General features: G+C 40.6%; 1 protein-coding gene across 3 annotated transcripts in view; it reads right to left on the bottom strand.

Annotated features, from left to right (window-relative positions):
* Window positions 1–1,185: 1,185 nt before the first annotated feature.
* The window catches only part of rell2 (RELT like 2), a 29,300-nt gene continuing 12,439 nt past the window's right edge, over window positions 1,186–18,046 (bottom strand). For 2 of the 3 annotated variants that reach the window (XM_023417843.2, XM_087177033.1), the window contains 5 exons: window positions 16,008–16,788; window positions 9,448–9,510; window positions 9,165–9,228; window positions 7,599–7,775; window positions 1,186–7,513 (listed from right to left, as the gene is read on the bottom strand). In XM_023417843.2, the coding sequence (XP_023273611.1) occupies window positions 5,722–7,513; window positions 7,599–7,775; window positions 9,165–9,228; window positions 9,448–9,510; window positions 16,008–16,209 (2,298 nt within the window). In that variant the 5' untranslated portion in view covers window positions 16,210–16,788 and the 3' untranslated portion in view covers window positions 1,186–5,721. The remainder of the gene's footprint in view (window positions 7,514–7,598; window positions 7,776–9,164; window positions 9,229–9,447; window positions 9,511–16,007; window positions 16,789–18,046) is intronic. The other variant, XM_023417845.2, reaches the window with a different exon arrangement.

The following is an 18,046-nucleotide window of genomic DNA, read 5'->3' as shown; positions in this document are numbered from 1 at the left end:
TTTCTGTTACTAATACAAAAGATTAATTATTTCTATTTCCACATTTGGCAGGAAGTAATTTGGCTTTCAACTGTTTCAACATCATGTTTCAGTTCTCAGTTTTCGCAGCTAATGGATTTCAGCTCCTCCATTTTGGCATCTAAATTTTCAAAGCACTGTACTTTGAGTTAACTTTCAGTTAATATGAGCTGCTTTTTCAACCATTTTAACCATTGCTTCAGAAATCTCTGCCAGATTTGAGCTTACAAGTTTTGCTTTTCTTCTTTAGGTATTTTCTGACCATTTTTGGTCATTCTGTTATGAAATTGAACAATTCAGGTGTCTTTCAACCATTTTATGCCATTCAACCTCCAGCTTACAAGTTCTGCTATTAATTTTTAGCTGTTGCTTCAGCTACTTCAGCATTGCTTCACCAATCTCATTCAGCTCTCAGCATTCACACACACTTTCCACAGGAAATGCATTTTCTACTTTTAAATTCCTCTGTTCTGGTGCTGTTGCTTTGGTCTGAATATGTGAGATAACCATACCCATTTGAATATAACAGATGGAAATAAAAAGAGCTGGGAAATAAATGTGGCACTTATATATCACTTATATATTTACATTAACATTCATGTATTTATTTAATTATTGATTTTTGATTTAGATGGCATTCCATAGTCTACAAGTTTCCTGCTTGGTTTCCCATAAAGACCAGGAACTGATTTACCTCTGACCTGGAACCTCTGACCTGTGTCTGGTGAACTCTTCTATTGCAGGGCCAGAAGCTGTAATGTAAACTGCAGTAGGAAGGAATCTAAATAAATACAGATGACCTTGTTGGGTTTACAATAACCATGACAACCAAAGGGTCACGCCCCCTCCCTGCAGAAACACATGTACTTGGATTACATACACATGTTCTCACTTTATCCTGATTCTACCTGCTGAAGAAACCTCCTCGACCACCCTCACTGTGTGATAAAGTTTCAGAGGCAGATATCAAGACTTTCTGAATGACCAACCTCTTGAGGGGAGTGACAGACTGAGAACTGTCCTTCAGTGGATTAGATCCACTGTGACGACATAAAAACTGGAGACTTTGAGAATGAAGTTGAAAAAAGTTGTTAATGTTGTGTGATCAAAGTCTTAATTGAAGGAAAAACAAACACTGTAATAACTTTACAAAAAAAGCTCAGACTATTTTGAGATTAAATTTTTAATTTTGCAAGAAAACATGATGATACAATGAGACTAAAGTCAGAATCTTGAGGAACAAAGTCTCTCATCAGACTGGGTAGATTAAATGACTTCTTTCTTGTACATTTTTTTACCGTGTTCTTGGATGTTTTTTCTTCTCAGTGACTTCATTTTCAGTGGTATTCTGAGTTCAAAAGAACATTAGGTGAGAATCATTTAAAATCATTTATTGTTGTTTCTTTTCTTCCTTGCTTGTGCTCATTTCTGTCATGTTCTGCACCACAGTGTCCAGTTCTCTTCTGTTGATTCTGGACATTTGCAGGTTGTGGTTCCTTCAGCTGTTCTCTTCCGTCATGACGGCCTGGGGAGGCTGTTTCTGCCTTTGTATGTCAGGAGGGCTTTTGAGCCCAGTTCCTTTTGTTCTACTCAAAGGCAATAAAGAATTTAATTGCTACGTTTCTGTGCTAGAACTTCATCAGGCAAATGATTTTAACAATGAGGAGCCACCATCTTAAATAGTAGCGGCTGATCCCCTCATCCATTTGAAATAGAAAATAACAATTAACAGACATCAGTTCACTACATAACAGTTTATGATAAATTAGAAACTACATATAGTGACACACCCATATACGTTTCACATTGAATAGATAATTAATATGAAATTAATATTTCTCCCACTCGGGTGCATAAACTACATTCTTCATAAAGGTTACAGGCATATATTTACGCCTGTTGGGATTAATATATGTTAAGAAAAAATTGTATCAATATATTAGTCAACAGAATAAATAAATCAAGTAAAACAATCTTTATTGTATCCAATAACATGTGGGAATGGAGGTTTGTATGGACATTTATGTAGTATGTGTCATGGTTTGCCATAGTAGGCATTTTATGTTTGAGTTTATGTGGCCAGCTCCTGCTCCTGTTCCCCAGTCACCAACAGTCAACTCCTGGTCACCCTCCAGAGGGGCTCCGCCTGCAACGCCGGCCTCCTGCTCACCCTCCAGAGGGGCTCCGCCTGCAACGCCGGCCTCCTGCTCACCCTCCAGAGGGGCTCCGCCTGCAACGCCGGCCTCCTGCTCACCCTCCAGAGGGGCTCCGCCTGCACGCCGGCCTCCTGCTCACCCTCCAGAGGGGCTCCGCCTGCAACGCCGTCCTCCTGCTCACCCTCCAGAGGGGCTCCGCCTGCAACGCCGTCCTCCGGCTTGCCCTCCAGAGAGACACCTTCTTCCCCGCTGTCCTCCCGTTCGACCTTTGGAGAAACCCGGTTGGCCTGTTTTGGCCTGAGCATCAGTGGATGCTCTCCTGCTCTGCCCCTGTGGCGCCAGTCTCCTTCCCTTGCCCGGTTACTTTCCTTCCTGTTCCACTGGCCCCTGGATCCCTCCTCCTGCCCGACTCAGCGTTTCTGTTTCTGTCACTTTTCTTGATATTAAAATTCTTTCTTTCCACCTACTCCCTTGTGCTTTCGGCTGCATTTGGGTCCAGCTTAACCACAAACTTGACAGTATGTGGTAAATGCACCTGAGGTACGACTGTACCTATGTGTCACTATATGGAATTTCTAATCTTCTACCTCTTTATGATATAAGAAATTGTTGTATGGTGAGCGGATGTCTTAATTTCAGGTGATTATTTGCTCTCTTACAACCACTCCAATTTATCGTGATGGCTGATGAAGGTCCAGCACAGAAATGTAGCAGAGTAATAGTTTATTGCAAGTCAGACAGTGTGAATTTTTTATTTGCTCCATTCAGATCCATTCATACTGCTGCTACACACCTGCTTCACGAAACAGATGTGAAGTATTCTTCTGTTCTACTTAATGTTTGACAACCTGTATTCTTTTCTGCGGGTTATGACTGAGATTTAGTCATGAGCGTGAGCAGTCAGACAATCACACAAGCTTTCAACAAAAAAAAAAGGTCTACCACAGGTGACTACACAAAACTTATTAGACATTAAAAAAAGTGGACAACCCCCAAAGTCCATCAGTCATTCACTGCAGAGTGAGTTGTCTCAACATAAAGCATATACCACTTATCAGTGTACAACATCAGATTGTAGAAGATTTTTAGGTTAGACTTTAAAATACTCATTATACTTCAAAATACACATCAGACTTTATAATACTGTCACATAGTGACAGTGTATGAGAAGTGTGAAGAACAACATGACTGTATGAATATGTATCAATGTCACAACTCCAATAAACTAAAGACAGTCTTTTTAGACTGGGCTGGTTGTGTGGTGTATTAACCAGTGGAAGCACCTGATTACATTAGTACAACAACTTATTCTACTATACTGATATTACTGATGTGATAACTGTATGTGGTCAGCCCATCACCACAGAGGAGCAGGATCTGAAGCACGAAGCTCCATAAGAGCTGTACACTATGGTGGTCCTGAGAGCCCAACACACTGCAACAAAAACACTTACAAAGAGACAGAACACAAGCAAATTCAGAAACATCAATTTGACATCACATGAGCTGCAGGGGACACTAAAAAGTGATGAACCTGGCCAAGATTCACTTGCATGGATTTACAAGTGTGTTTTATAATACATGCATTATAATACACCCATGCAAGTGTGTTCCAGCCGTTGTGTTGTGAATATTTGCAGCACATGTTCTTAAATTGATGAAGATTTTCTGAATTGGTTTGTGTTTTGTCTGTTTGCATGTGTTTTCTTCAGTTGTGGCGCTTTGAGCTCTCAGGGCCACAGTACAGCTCCAGTCTACACTTGCAAGAAGTAAATCCAACGCAACACACATTAAAACAGAGCTTTTCTTCAAATGTTAAAGTTCTGTTACTTTTTAGATCATCAGCTTAAAAAGTAAAAATAAAAATTGATTTACAATCAATCATTGAAAACAATTATTGCAGCAAAAGTTTCAGCACTTGTGTGCTTACACACAGGACTCAGGACATGTGAGGCAGGAAAAGACCTGTGAACAAGGTAGGGTCAGCTCCTCTAATCGGCCAACTGAGGATCTGAATATGAGGCTGACTGATGCTACAAACCAGAGGGGTCTATAGAAGATATTGACTTTCCCTCTTTCTGAAATAAGGAGTTATAAAGGAACTGAAGTCAAGACCAAGAAAACTCTGAGGTGAACTTGCAGGTCTGCAGCAGAGAGGCAAATCCAGACCCCCTTGTGACTGCAGAGGGTCCAAATGGAGGAGTCATATGGAGGAAATGTCACCTGTGATCTCATCACAACATTCGACCTCTAAGGTCTGCAGAGCATCATTTCCAGTTTTATCAACTGGAAATCTTTTTTAATTTTTTCCAGTTGATAAAATAAAAAGGAGCAGACCATTGACATGTGGAGAGCCCCTCATATTTAATGTGTGTTTGCTCTAGGCGTTAGATTCACTCTTCATAAACACAATTAATGAATAAAAACTAATTATGTCATTTACCCAAGCATTTGTAAACAGCTGTAGCATGAGGTCAAACATAATCACTGAACTGAACTAGTTTTATTGGTCCAGCTGCTGTGGACCAATGGAAGCGACTGTTACTGTCTTTGTGCTTGTGCTGTTAATATTGATTCATAATCAGGAACATCAATAGATGAGATCTGATGGTAGCAGCCATTAGCACATTGTACATCTATAAATAATCATGATGTTTAACAAATCAGTAAATTACTCACACAGCTCAAATGTAATCAGTCCAATAACAAGGCAGTTCAAACCCTAGGTGTTAACTAATGATTAATAATCCAGCTAGTTGGTGACAGACCATTAACTGACCAAGAATGAGCTATCATTTTCAAAATATATTTTGCATAATTTAAAAATGTATTTTTCCATTAACATAATATATCCATTGATCTTACCCTGAAAAGTCCCTTGAGATTATGTATGTTATGATTTAGTGCTATAGTAATAGAATAGAATATGATTCAACTTCTGGGAACCAGGAATGTTTGTGTAGATAGGATATTTAACTGGAGGTGAACCTTGAGCTTCTCGTGGCACTAGAGAACTCAGTGGGGTTCATCCACTGGGGACCATGAATTTCTCTACAGAACTTAATGGTAATCCCCCCGTTGGTGTGGCTAAGCAAAAAGTCAAGGGATCATCAAACATCACTATGATCAATCACCTGGTCATTGTGGGTATCTGTACCAGATTTAATGGCAATCCATCCAACAGCTGTTGAGATATGTCACTAAAGTTGACAAGATTCATCATCTGGGAACCAGGAATTGACAGTGGAGATGTTTTAATGTGGACCAGGTGTCGGGTCTACCTCAGAGCTGTGTTCATATGTACGGCGACTACGGCTAAAAGTCACATGAAGTTTATGTGATTTGTGTTTAAATGGATCAGAATCAGATGATGGCAGGTCAATAAATCGGCCACTTAGTCCCAGTGCAACATATTCATAGCTGTGGTTAAATACTTATAAATTATTAATTAATTATTATTAACACATTTCCTATGGTCCACTGAGAGGTGCCACGCTTCTGTCTTTGGATCATCCCAGGACATATGAACATTTGGAGAGTTAACCTCTCAGTCCTGAGTGTGTACCTCCACCTCCACCTCCTCCCTCCTCTCTGCTTCCTGCTCCTTCGTCACTTTGCAGTCTCTAATATCTTCCATCTCCACCATGTTGTCTCTCTCTTGGCTTAGTGGTGGCCTCATCTCTGCTGCAGGAGTCTCTCCTCTCTGACTCTCAGGTGGTCTTGTACCTGAAAGAGAGACCTCTCCTCTCTGACCAGCTGCTGGACTAACTTCTGCTTTTTCAGATTCAACCCCCAGTTCAAAAGCCACTAGTTTGTGGTCTTTTGTGGAGGCTCCTTCATCCTCCACCATAGTGATGACAGAAAACTCTCTCTTGCTATCAGGACTGGCTTTGACAATGGTCATGCTGCTTACTCTGCTGCCGACAGGTGAAGAGGGGGACAGTGGGCTGGAGGGGGACACAGGTAAACTGCTCAGTCTGTCTTTAGATAGTTCATCAGAGGGAGAGGATAGGGCAGAACCTTTGAACCCCCCCTCACCCGGTGAGAGTTTAGCTGTTTTTAGGATCCCTGCCCTTTTTACTTCTGTCGTTGGGGTTCTGGCTTCCAGCTCTTGAACCTTTACAGAAAATGGACTTGAAACCATGTCCCCTTGAGTCATTGATGTTACAGACATCACATTTCCTGACTTCAAAGTCAGACGAGGGGAACTTCTGAAGGATGGGTTTTGGTTAGCTGGAGAAGCAGTGGAAACATGTGGCCTGGTGTCAGGTTTGGGGCTCGCAATAAGAACAGGTGAAGGTGAAGTTTGGGTTTGTAAAGTTTTGGTAGTTTTTGATGGGATAGGGGATTGGCTGGACACTGCTCTTCCTGATGGGGTTTTGGGGCTCGGAGTGAGGCCACGGGAGGAGGCAGCCTCTGATGGAATGGGAGAGGTTTTTAATGAAGAGGCTGAAGACGGGGTGTTGATTGGGAAGGAAGAAGGAGGAGATGAACCTAAACTTATTAAAGCTAGCCTAGCACTAAAACCTGGTTCCAGATCTGGATTGGAGCTCGGGTTGGGGGGAGTCTGGATGACTGGAAAATCTGTGCTAGAACAGGATGCAGGTGGATCAGCAGGAACAGCAGGAGTGAAACCTGGAAGGGATCCTGGCACAGGGACAATGGGTGTAGAGGTCTGCAGGGGTTCAGGATCAAAAGCCTCTATTAACACTTTATCATGTCCTCGTTTCTCTGATGTCGTAGTGGAAGATGGGATAAGAAGTGAGCTGGGGGCGGGGGATACTGTAATCCCGACTGAAGGTTTGGATTGGTTGGTATGAGGCTCATGACTGGGCCTACATTTAGAGCCATCCTCAGGATCAGGGCTAGGGCCATGGGCCTGTTTCTCAGAACCTGCCATCTTAGCCTCATGTCGCGGTGAAGCAGGGCTTTGGTTCTTCGAGAGCTCAGTGTCAGGCCTGGAACCAGGTCTACCACCACGTTCAGAGGCGGTCTCACTGGTCTCGCTCTGAACCAGCTCCTCCACTACAGGTTGCTGCTGGATAGAAAACTTGACACCCCCAGTCTCCCTACCTGCCCCCTCCACTGCTTTAATGCCAATGGGGTCACTGCCCCGCCTCAGCCCAAATATTGTCATGCTCTTCCTTCGTTTCCCCACAGGTGGGACGATCCCATTGGCATTCTCTGAAGAAGGTCGGACATCCTTGAACATACTCCTCAGGTTGTACCCACCCTCCTTCCGCTCTTCGCTGTCCTGGGATTGGTCCAGCTGGTCTCCTGAACTGACCAATGTATTGGGACTTCCATGGAGCTTCTTATCAGTGTGTGTCACCCGAAACCTGAGGGATAATGACACGTGGATGAAACATTGCTTCTCTATCCCAGCATGCTTTATGAGGGAGTGGTTTAAAGGTGTGCTGTTACCTGCCCACAGAGAACACAGTCTGTTCTCCAGGTCTCTGTTTGGACCGGGGGGTTCTGCTATGTCTGCGCCCCTTCTTAGATCGGACTTGGGCACAGAGGTGGCAGGAGGTGTGGTCGGCGCCTGAGTGGACGGTGTGGTGATGAGGAGGAACACCACCGATAGACTCCTTACGCAACCTGGACATCATAATCATCATCATCATCATCATCATCATCATCATCATCATCATCATCATTAACATCATTCTTATTGAAGGGGTGTGTGTGGTCTGAAGCTGGAAAGTACATGGGTTCATTCAGACAAGTTCATCTTTAACATATGTATGTTCCACTAGGAAGCAGTGTCACATTTACTAAACCAGAAATCATCTTCACCCCAGTGACAGTGTAAACAAACCACTAAGAATCTGGATTTATCAACATTAACTGATGGACGATTACAAGATGGATGACAATATTAAGAGTCTTAAAAAGAGGGATAACATACTGAGATAGGAACACACAAACAGAAAAAGAAGGCAAGCATGACTGTGATGCATAAGCTTACAGTATTGCTTGTCCACTGATGTTACAACCAAGTTTACTTTATATCATAGTTTACTGTTAGCTTGATGAGCTGGAAATGCCATTAAACTCCAAATGTATAATAATGGTACTGATCCTATTTCAAATGATACTCTTCCACCCTGTCAAGCAACCTATATGATAATCGTTTTAGCACAGCCAGGTGACCAAGAGAAGTGTACCATGAAGATGATGCTGGTGCAGAGGGGACTTTCCATTTTTTGGCAGTGTTTAAGACAACACTACACTGTTCAAATTCACACACTACACCATTGAGATATTCAATATATATTAGTATATTGTAGCCTGCTATTTAGTGCTATTTTTTTTTTTTTTTTGTGGTCGGCTAATCAGTTTTATGGTGGTGTTGTGTCATAACTTTAGGGCTAAAAACACAAATCAATTTCTCTCTCTCTTGTGCGATATGTGTGTGTGTGGGAAACCTAAAGCTAGCCTACAAGCAGACAGGCGATTCTTGTGCATACCCTGAAATTTAATCCTGTTGGGGCCACTGCCAGTGAGTATCTACATGTGAGTGTACTGACTGAAGTATCCAATTTGAGTCACGACAGTATCCCACAATGCTTCATGAAAAGTAGTGCACAACTGATGGTCACCAACCAAGCAATTTATACCTTATACCCTTAAGAAAAAAAAAAACCGGCGCAGAGAAAATGACCTGAGTAGAGTCTGATAGTGTTTCTTTCATTTTACTGATGAGGTCAGTGTACAGTCCTTTGGATGGTGATTAGGGAGCAGTAAATGAGTGATTTCAGACACAACCATTGACTTGTATCTGCATGAAGTTGTGGGTCCCTGAGTGCTGGTTTTAAATGGTTGATTATAGCTAACACTGTAGTCAGAGTGTGACTGCTTGGAGGAAAAGCCCTGAACCATAAACATTCATTTAGGAATTTAAAGTTGTAAATTGAAATGTAAATTCACTGTGACAGTAACAGTTAACAGCTGTGAAGGTGTCAGACTAATACAGACTGAGTTTACCTCGGGTCATGACGCACACAGATATTGTGGCTTCCCAACATCTCATTGAAGGCTTCCATGTTAGCTGGAGGGGACCAGAAGAACTGATATTAGAGCCTCTCATTAAGTACTGTTAGCTGGATTGGCTCATACACATTGATCTGATCTGATGAGGTTAACAGTAAAATAAAACAGAGGCAGGACAAGAAACCAGGCGGTATGAACACATGACAGCTTGAAGCAACTTGAAATTGAACTTCAACAGAATTCCTAAAGACTGTTCAGTAAGTTTTACATGAGTCACCTTCATTTTCAATGATGCATTTGAGGATCTGCTCCACTGTGTCCTGGTTCTCTTCATCCTCATCTGGAACACAGCAAGAAAAAAATCAAAGCCAAATACCACACCTGTACTGTCTATCATCCAGGGGTGAGAACTGGTTCACCTGAGGTACAATAATTTATGAAGAAAGGTTTTCAGATCTCTGCCCCAATAAAATGGAGATGAAATGAGCTATCCCCTCTTTCTCAGGACTGTCCATGAAGCCTGCTGTCAACAGTGGTTCAGTCAGGGAGGAAATGGTTCTAATGAACACTGTTATCTCCGCCTCCCTGTGTCTTTAGTCTCTGTTCAATCCCTCTGGTGCGGTCCAGTTTTTCCTGTAGTTTGGATTAAAAGACTTTTACATTCCTGCCTGTCCTTTAGTTTTTCATCACCTTCTTCTAAATCACTTTTATTCATTATATTACCTCTTTCCATCCACCAGCCTGCATCTGGGTCCAGAAAACCTTAAACCTGAACGTCATGTGAGTTAATGCAGCTTTACTTTCTTCTTTAGTTATTTTTCCATATGCTCAGACAGATTACGATGATAAATGGTCATCCTCAAAGTGGCTGGTGGCACAGGTCTGAGGCCACCTTTCTCAGTTGTGTATAATTTGCTTCTCACTTATACATCCCTATATAATGTATTATGTGAAAGTATAGGGGTCAACCATTTACCAGTATAAATTCAATGGTCTTATTACAAAAAACAGCCATATATATTATTAGTGTGAACGCTGAGGCATGTCAATGTTATTCAAATGTTTATCTTTTATTTTTCTCCTTCCATATGTTTTTTGGTCTCTTACTAGTCCAACATACTTTGTGCTACAAAAACCATTCAAATATCAAAACGTTCAGCTTCTTTAGGAGATTATCTAATGTATTAAACTTTTTTCTACTATTTATAATTTTTGAAATATTACGCTTTTTCTGCTATTTTTGGCATTAAAATGAATGAAGACAATGTTCATTCATTCATTCATTCATTCATTTTCTACCGCTTATCCTCTACTAGGGTCGCGGGGGGGCTGGAGCCTATCCCAGCATCTTTTCGGGCGAGAGGCAGGGTACACCCTGGACAGGTCGCCAGTCCATCGCAGGGCAAACACATAGAGACAGACAACCATTCACACTCACAGCCACTGAAGACAATGTTCAAATCCTTTAAATATTTCTGCTCTTTGAACTTCAACTACTTCTGCATACTTTCAACTAGAGACTTCATTTAAAGTTTAAAATGTTTCAGCTTTTAAACTTCTATTCAACTTATTAATATCTTGTACTGTTTTTAAATTATTAAAATTTAGTAGTTTTAGTTTAGTTTTATGCTTTCTTCTAATGATTTTGGAGTTTATAATGGGTGTGTATTACATGGAATGTAAGGCTCGTGGATGACATCACAGCTAGAGTGGGAGAAGCTCTTAAACAGGTCTCAAAATGTTCTGATTAACTTGTCCTTGCAGCCACGAATTTCACTCCTCACACATATTTGTCTTCTTTCAGAAAATGTGTTTACCAAATCAGAGAGACTTACAGAATTTGAACTGTGAGCCTCTAAGTGATAGGAATACCATTCAACTGCCCCATAGATTGCAAAACAAATTCAGATGTAAATTTTCAGAGACGAACTGAAAAAATGTTTGTTTTTTTTTACTTGCTCTTATTTCCACAATTCTCTAGGAACACTTTTAGCTCTACGTTCTGCTTTTAATTTTGGCTTGTGTTTCAGCTTCTTCAACATCGTTTCAGCTACTTCTGCTACAGACTCCCCCAACGCTACATACAACAGCCATGGATTTACACACATCTCAACAGTTTTCACTGTAAATAGGTTTGTCTCTCAAATTGAGTACACAGACAGAGAGAGAGAGACAGATGGATTGATAGACAGAAAGACAGACACAGATGGGCTGACACAGACAGACACACAGAAAGCCAAAGACAGACAGACAGAGAGACACACGGACAGGCAGACAGATAAGTAGAAAGCTGTTTACAAGTTAGTACTCATAGAGAGAGATTACAATTCAGACTGGACAGTACAACAGTAAATACAGCAGCAGACATATTGAATTTAACCTGCTCCACTGGTGTTACACTTGAGATCCTCCTTTTATTTCCTTCAGTCGCTAACTACTGCATACTTTGAGCTACAGAAACTGTTCAAGTATCAAAACGTTCAGCTCATGGCTGTGATCATTTTTTCTTTTCTCTACTATAAATAATTTTAAAATATTCAACTTTTTCTAGATCATTTTTCTTCCATTGAAAATGAATTGAGAAAATGTTAAAATCTGAAACTTTGTCCTAACCCTACTTTCACCAAGAGGCTTCATTTAAGGTTTAAATTGGTCACAAGACTTTGGGCTATTAAAGCTGGAGTAGGTAATCTGGGAGATGTTAGCCTGACTTAGCTAGATTTCAAAAGTATCTAACTGAAAAACTCCCAACCCCTCCCAGCATCCCTCCAAGGCCACTCCCCTAAAACACACAAAAGCGCACTGCTAGAGTGGATGAGAGAGAGAGAGAGGGGAGCGTAGCAGTGATTGTCCTTGTGATATCCCAATATGGCTCATTCACAAGTAAGACAACATATAAGATTACCATAATGAATGTAAACAACCAACATGACTGTACGCAATGTATTCAATGCTGTCAAGCTAGTATGTTTGGTAATTTTTGTTGGAAATAGAGTTAGATGCAATAACTTATCGGTGGCTAGCTAGTAGCCACCTACAGTAAGGTAGTGTGGCTAACTTTGTTGATGTTTCTTGCTTTGCCTGATGTGTACATCTAACAAAGTTAGCTACACTACTAATACTAAGATAGCTATACTACTAATACAGCTAACGTTTCTTTTGAATTTTCAGCGCCATGTCTATGAAAAAGCTCTATCACCTACCCAGCTACACTGACATTTTTTCTTTTACTATCAGTCACACATATTATGTTGTTTTGCACATTAGAGCTTCCAGGATGAGAGTAATGCTAGCTCTGATGTCAGCTCATATCACAGAGGCCAGGCTCATGCTCGGGGGCGAGGGTGAGGCAGGAGAGGTCGTTGAAGAGGGAGAGCAGGTGGAGATGAGCAGGTAACTATGGTAACAAATTATTTCTGTTTTTTTGACAACACTACCTATACAAAATTCAATAAAGCTCTGTTCTATAATAATATCTAATTATGTTTATTATCTGTTGCTGCAAAGGCCAGAATTCGAAAACTTAACTTGGAACAGTCACATTACCTGCTGCAGCTCTGTCTGAGCTCTGTGACCCAAGACTGATGTTCAATATCTTGCAAATGACATCAGCAGATGCTTCTCAACCAGGCCCTCCAGTTACAGGTCATCCTACTTGATGCATTGGCCAGAAATGTCCACATCAAAACTCCTGCGTTTCCATGCTGCCACAGATGGAATAATATACAGAACCAGTCAAAAGTTCCAGAAAGTATGTCCGAACTTTTGAATGGTACTGTATTTTGTAGGAGGGAGTCCTGCACATTGCCAGACACATACTCAATACATTAAGTATTTTGCTGTCCTTTTTCCCAGGAGGATGTAACAATACCAAGTAATATTTTTATTCATTACATGTGTTAAATTTGTATTTTATTATTTTGCATTCTTATTTATATGCACAATGTGTTCTGATTTTTTTGAATAAAAACTTTAAAATGCTTCATACCTTTTCCTTACACTTACAGTGTTAACAATGACCTTGTTTCATTTAGTATCTCTTTATATGCTACAAAAAAAATAATAATCCAATGTGTTAATTGTATTTTTATGGACATAAACATATACTGAAATACTATTAAAAATATAAGATATATACACAATGTATCCTTGCCATACACAATATATTTACTGTTGATTATAAGCAGAGGTGAGTTTTGGCTGACATGTCAGGCTCTGCATGTGGCATCATGTTGGCGCTCTGGCAGTCTTCTTGTACTTTGGCAGCAGCTGTCCTTTAGAAAGAATATCAAAATTAGCCATAATATCTACAGAAATGACATTTAGATAATTAGATCTGAATCTCTTTGTTGGACATATAACAACACAGGACTATTGCTACATAGAAATACTAGTCTCAGGTTACTTTGATTTAGGGGAAGATGTTTTTATGGGTAAAAGGTACTTATTTTAAAGGGTTGGTTAGTACATTGAGTGCTGCAGTTATGGAGAGTGGCTGACCAACACAGGTACACAAATAATAAATTTAAGAATATTTTTCTAATTTGAGAAATGGTCTCAACTTAAAAATACGACTGCTAGAACCAATATTGTAAGGAACACCCTAATGTATGTAAAACAAGAGCTACATATGAATGAAGGATGCATTTATATGAATAACAGTGGTCTAAACAATTACATCTTCATAACACCTTAAAAACTATGCAAGTTTGTAAACACACTGCCAACGACCTAATACGTTTGAAGAGTTAAGCTACGTTTCTATCACATAAAGTTGCACTCACTGGTGGGAGAGAGAACTGATGCAATTGTTGAGCTGGAGCGGGGGTGGTGGTCTCATCAGTCCCCGTCTCACGACAAAAAAACGCAAAGGTCCCATTCGCAGCCATTACAAGACATAAGATTAATACTATCAAACGACATCTGCTCACAACTACAATGCAGACATCGGCAAACACATAAGGCTGCGCAGATTACATAAAGACAACATTTTGTGTAATCATAGAGTTACCTGCACTGTTAAACAGGTTACACCCACTGTTATCTAACATTGGCTTCGGCTAATACATAAAACATACGTTCGTCTATGATTAAAAAGCTGAAAATGCTTATGAAACAGCTAGCTATATTAGTGTAACACCCACTTCCCAAAACTAAACAAAGAAGAAAATTACCTGTCTAACAGAAATACAGCCACCGTTCTGTTGCTTTTTAGCTCCTCTGTTCCCTTGATTGTTGAAAAGCGACATCAAGTTGACTCTTGTTCAGCCTCTTGCAGTTTCCAATTTCATTTTCGTTGCAGCTTTTTCTAATGCTGTCTTCCTTTTAGGAATGAAACTGCTTTTGAAATCAAAGTATTAGGTGGAACTGGTTGAACTTTCTCTGCCATTCACCCACTACTGCCGTTTGACTGACAAGTAAGCAGCTTGGTCATGTAGCACTAAGCGCGAGTGCACGGCCATAGTACGCCAAGGTAAGCTAGTGAGGTTGACAGACAGGTAAGCCAGCCAACCTGCATGCGGGCCGAATGCAACGATTGGCTGCAGTTTTTACAGCCCTATGACTAATACAGACGGATTTTTTCAGGTTATTGTCAGAGCATTTAATTGATTCATTCCTATTGGGATATTAAGAGCATTTAAAGAAATATTACAAAACGTATTTCTAAAACAGATTACCTATTCCAGCTTTACACTTACATTCAGCTTTTTGATATTGTTCATTGTTCAGACAGACAGGCAGACCAGAAGGTTGGTAGACAGGCAGACAGGCAGAAAGACAGGAAGGCAGAGAGACAGACAGACAGACAGACAGACAGTTCTCAGCTTTTGCAGCTAATGGACTTCAGCTCCTTCAGTTTAATATTTTTCAAAGCACTGTACTTCAATTAATATGAGCTGCTTCTTTACCATTTTACCATTGCTTCAGTTTTGCCTGTACATTTGTTCTTTTTTTTCAGCCATTCTACGGCATTCAGCTTTCAAATTACACATTTCATGCTGTTCAACCTCCAATTTACAAGTTCTGCTTTTAATCTTCAGCAATTGCTTCAGCTACTTCATCATTGCTTCAGCAGTTGTTTCATCTACTTCAGCATTGCTTCCACAGTTGCTTTAGCTACTTCAGCATTGCTTCAGCAATCTCATTCAGCTCTCAGCATCCACACGCATTTTCCACAGGAAATGAACTTTCTAGTTAATAGGGCTGTTACTGTGATCATACTAATCCATTGTTTCTATGTTTCCATGAAATGTAATGATTTAGTTTATTATAAAATAAAAATTCCAGCAGAGAGCCATGGCCTCAGACCTGGAGGTGCTGACTGGTCATTATTATTACTGTGTTATTTATTTCTCTAAAGTGGTTTTCTAATAATATATCTGTGGCTTATCTCCTTATTACAGGAAACTCTTATGGGTAGGGGTGTTATGCATATTATGTTGAGTGTATTTAGTATTGGCGATCTGATGTGATATCTGTAGCACAGTAATACCTGTATATGGTAAACAGTTAGACTGCTGAGAGGAACTACATCTAATACAGTTGTACTGTAGAGCATGGTAGATGTAATATGTCACCATACAGTTCTCAGCACATACAGGGACATGGAGACTTGTTGATTTAGTGCTGCACTCCTATAACATTGATGCAGTTATGAGGTAGAAACAGCAACAGAGGCTGAGGGATGGGTCAAACTCCAAAAACATTGGATCCTATATTTCCCCAAATTTGTAGTTCAGATAACCCTACTGACATCACCAGGGTTGTTCTACTACACATTAAACAGAGTTCCTCCAGAGTCACAGGGTTACTGTGTCACTGGTTAATGAAACCCACCGTCTGCATTTCTTCCAAGTTTCTCCTCCTCCTCCTCCTCTTCATCGTCGATGTCTCCTGTCCGGCAGCGGTAGCCCTTCTTCTTCAGCAGGTGGCAGATGAGGAATCCCAGCAGCCCGGTGAGGAAGAAGAGGAAGACCACCAGAAAGATCATGTAGGGCGGGGGGTGCTCCCCCACACCGGAGGCCTCTAACTCAGTCATAATGCAGGTTTAACCTGAGGTTAAGAGAGTACTTTGACTCATTAATGCTGCCATGCTCCACGCTCCTGGAAGAACATGTTGGTGAACTGATATTTACTTCACTTCTTCCAGTGGGTATTTAGGGGCTATAGCGTCATACTGGGGTAAAATATAATATAGTTTAGATGAGGAAGATGAGACTCAGATCTGTTACAATAAACTGGGACATTGGAGTGAAACAGAAAAAGGGGGAAATCTTTGACATGTTTTGTATCTGTTAAATTACCAATAGAAAAAAATGTGAGACTGACAGGCATTCACATTTAGAAGCAGCTAACACCCCACACATCACAGATTCATTATATTGAGTGAGAGGAGGCAGAGGGACAGATTTTAAAACATCAGGCTGAGAAGGTCTCACGCCTTCAATAGAAACAGAATGCACTAGACTGATAAAGAAGATTAAAGCCACCTCACTTGAACTTGCTTCAGTATTGTTACACCCCCCCAAAAAAACCAATAGAAACAGGGATGTACTGTACTGTGAGGAAAAAAAAACTTCATGTCTCCAGTTGTTCCTCTGTTGTAGAAATCAAGAGTCTGAAACAGAAAGAGAAGAAGAGAAGTCACATGATCAGATTCACCTTCATATGTCCACATGACCTTTGACTAGTCACCTCTTTTTTCAGATAGCTTAGAGACATTATTGTCTTCAGTCATATATTACACAGGTAGTAAACGCATATGTATGTATATGTATATTATATGGTATTAATAACTGTCAGTTTGACTGGACAGAAAAAGGTCCGAGCAGACACAAGCCCAGAGGAAACTACAGCAAAATCATATTGTTATTAAAACTCTTTGTAAAATTAGACAGATATAAAGTTCAAACCATTTTGAGTTGTCATCCCAACAGCATCTGATGAATACCGATTAGCAAGTGTCTCAGTGAACCATGGCAGTGATCCGTTGAGCAGGAGTTAAAGCTCTTATGGTCACAGCAGCAATTAATGGCAGAATCTTACAACAGTTTCTTTCCATTACAACAACAGCGATTAGTGGGTACACATATCGGCACAGACTTTTCAACTTCAACATGGGTGAGCTTTCATGTGCAGATTTGTGGTGCTCATCAGTCACTCTGCCATCATCTGTGCTGACACTTGACAGTGTTTCCAGATCAGGCTGTTTTCCTTATAATGTAAATGAGCAGGTGAAAGTAATTGTGGGCATGTTCTGATAATCTGGGCGAAACAGAGACACACTGCAGTATGCATGCAGATATGATACAGTACAAAAACTTCCTTTGAATAAACTATGTGAACTTATACTACTTTTAGTGAACAAGCTAAGCTGATAAGATAATGAATTTGATAACTGACCATCAGAAAAATAAACAACAGATGCTACAAGCCTGTGTATATTCTCATTTGTCCAGGTCATAGTATCCTAAAGGAGTTTTTTAAATCGAAAACAACTGGACTAGGTTATTTGTCTGTGAAGACGTTTCACCTCTCATCCAAGAGGCTTCATCAGTTCGTGTACGCATCTGACCAGGCTAGGAATGGTCCTACTTTCATTCCATATGTGTCTGGAGTATCAGAAAAACTCATGAGGATCTTCAACAAACACTGTATCCCTGTATATAAACCCAGCAACACACTCAGACAGAGGTTGGTACACCCCAAAGACAGAACACCACACACCCGCAAAAGCAACCTGGTGTATGCGGTCCAGTGTAACGAGGAATGCAATGACCTCTACATTGGAGAAACGAAACAACCACTGCACAAACGCATGGCCCAACACAGGAGAGCTAACTCCTCAGGCTTGGACTCTGCTGTTCATTTACATC

This window comes from Seriola lalandi, unplaced genomic scaffold, assembly GCF_002814215.2.
Source record: "Seriola lalandi dorsalis isolate HSWRI2012SDOR001 ecotype SW California unplaced genomic scaffold, Sedor1 jcf7180002054578, whole genome shotgun sequence".
Taxonomy (NCBI): Eukaryota; Metazoa; Chordata; class Actinopteri; order Carangiformes; family Carangidae; genus Seriola; species Seriola lalandi.
This window is presented reverse-complemented; position numbering and strand designations above follow the sequence as displayed.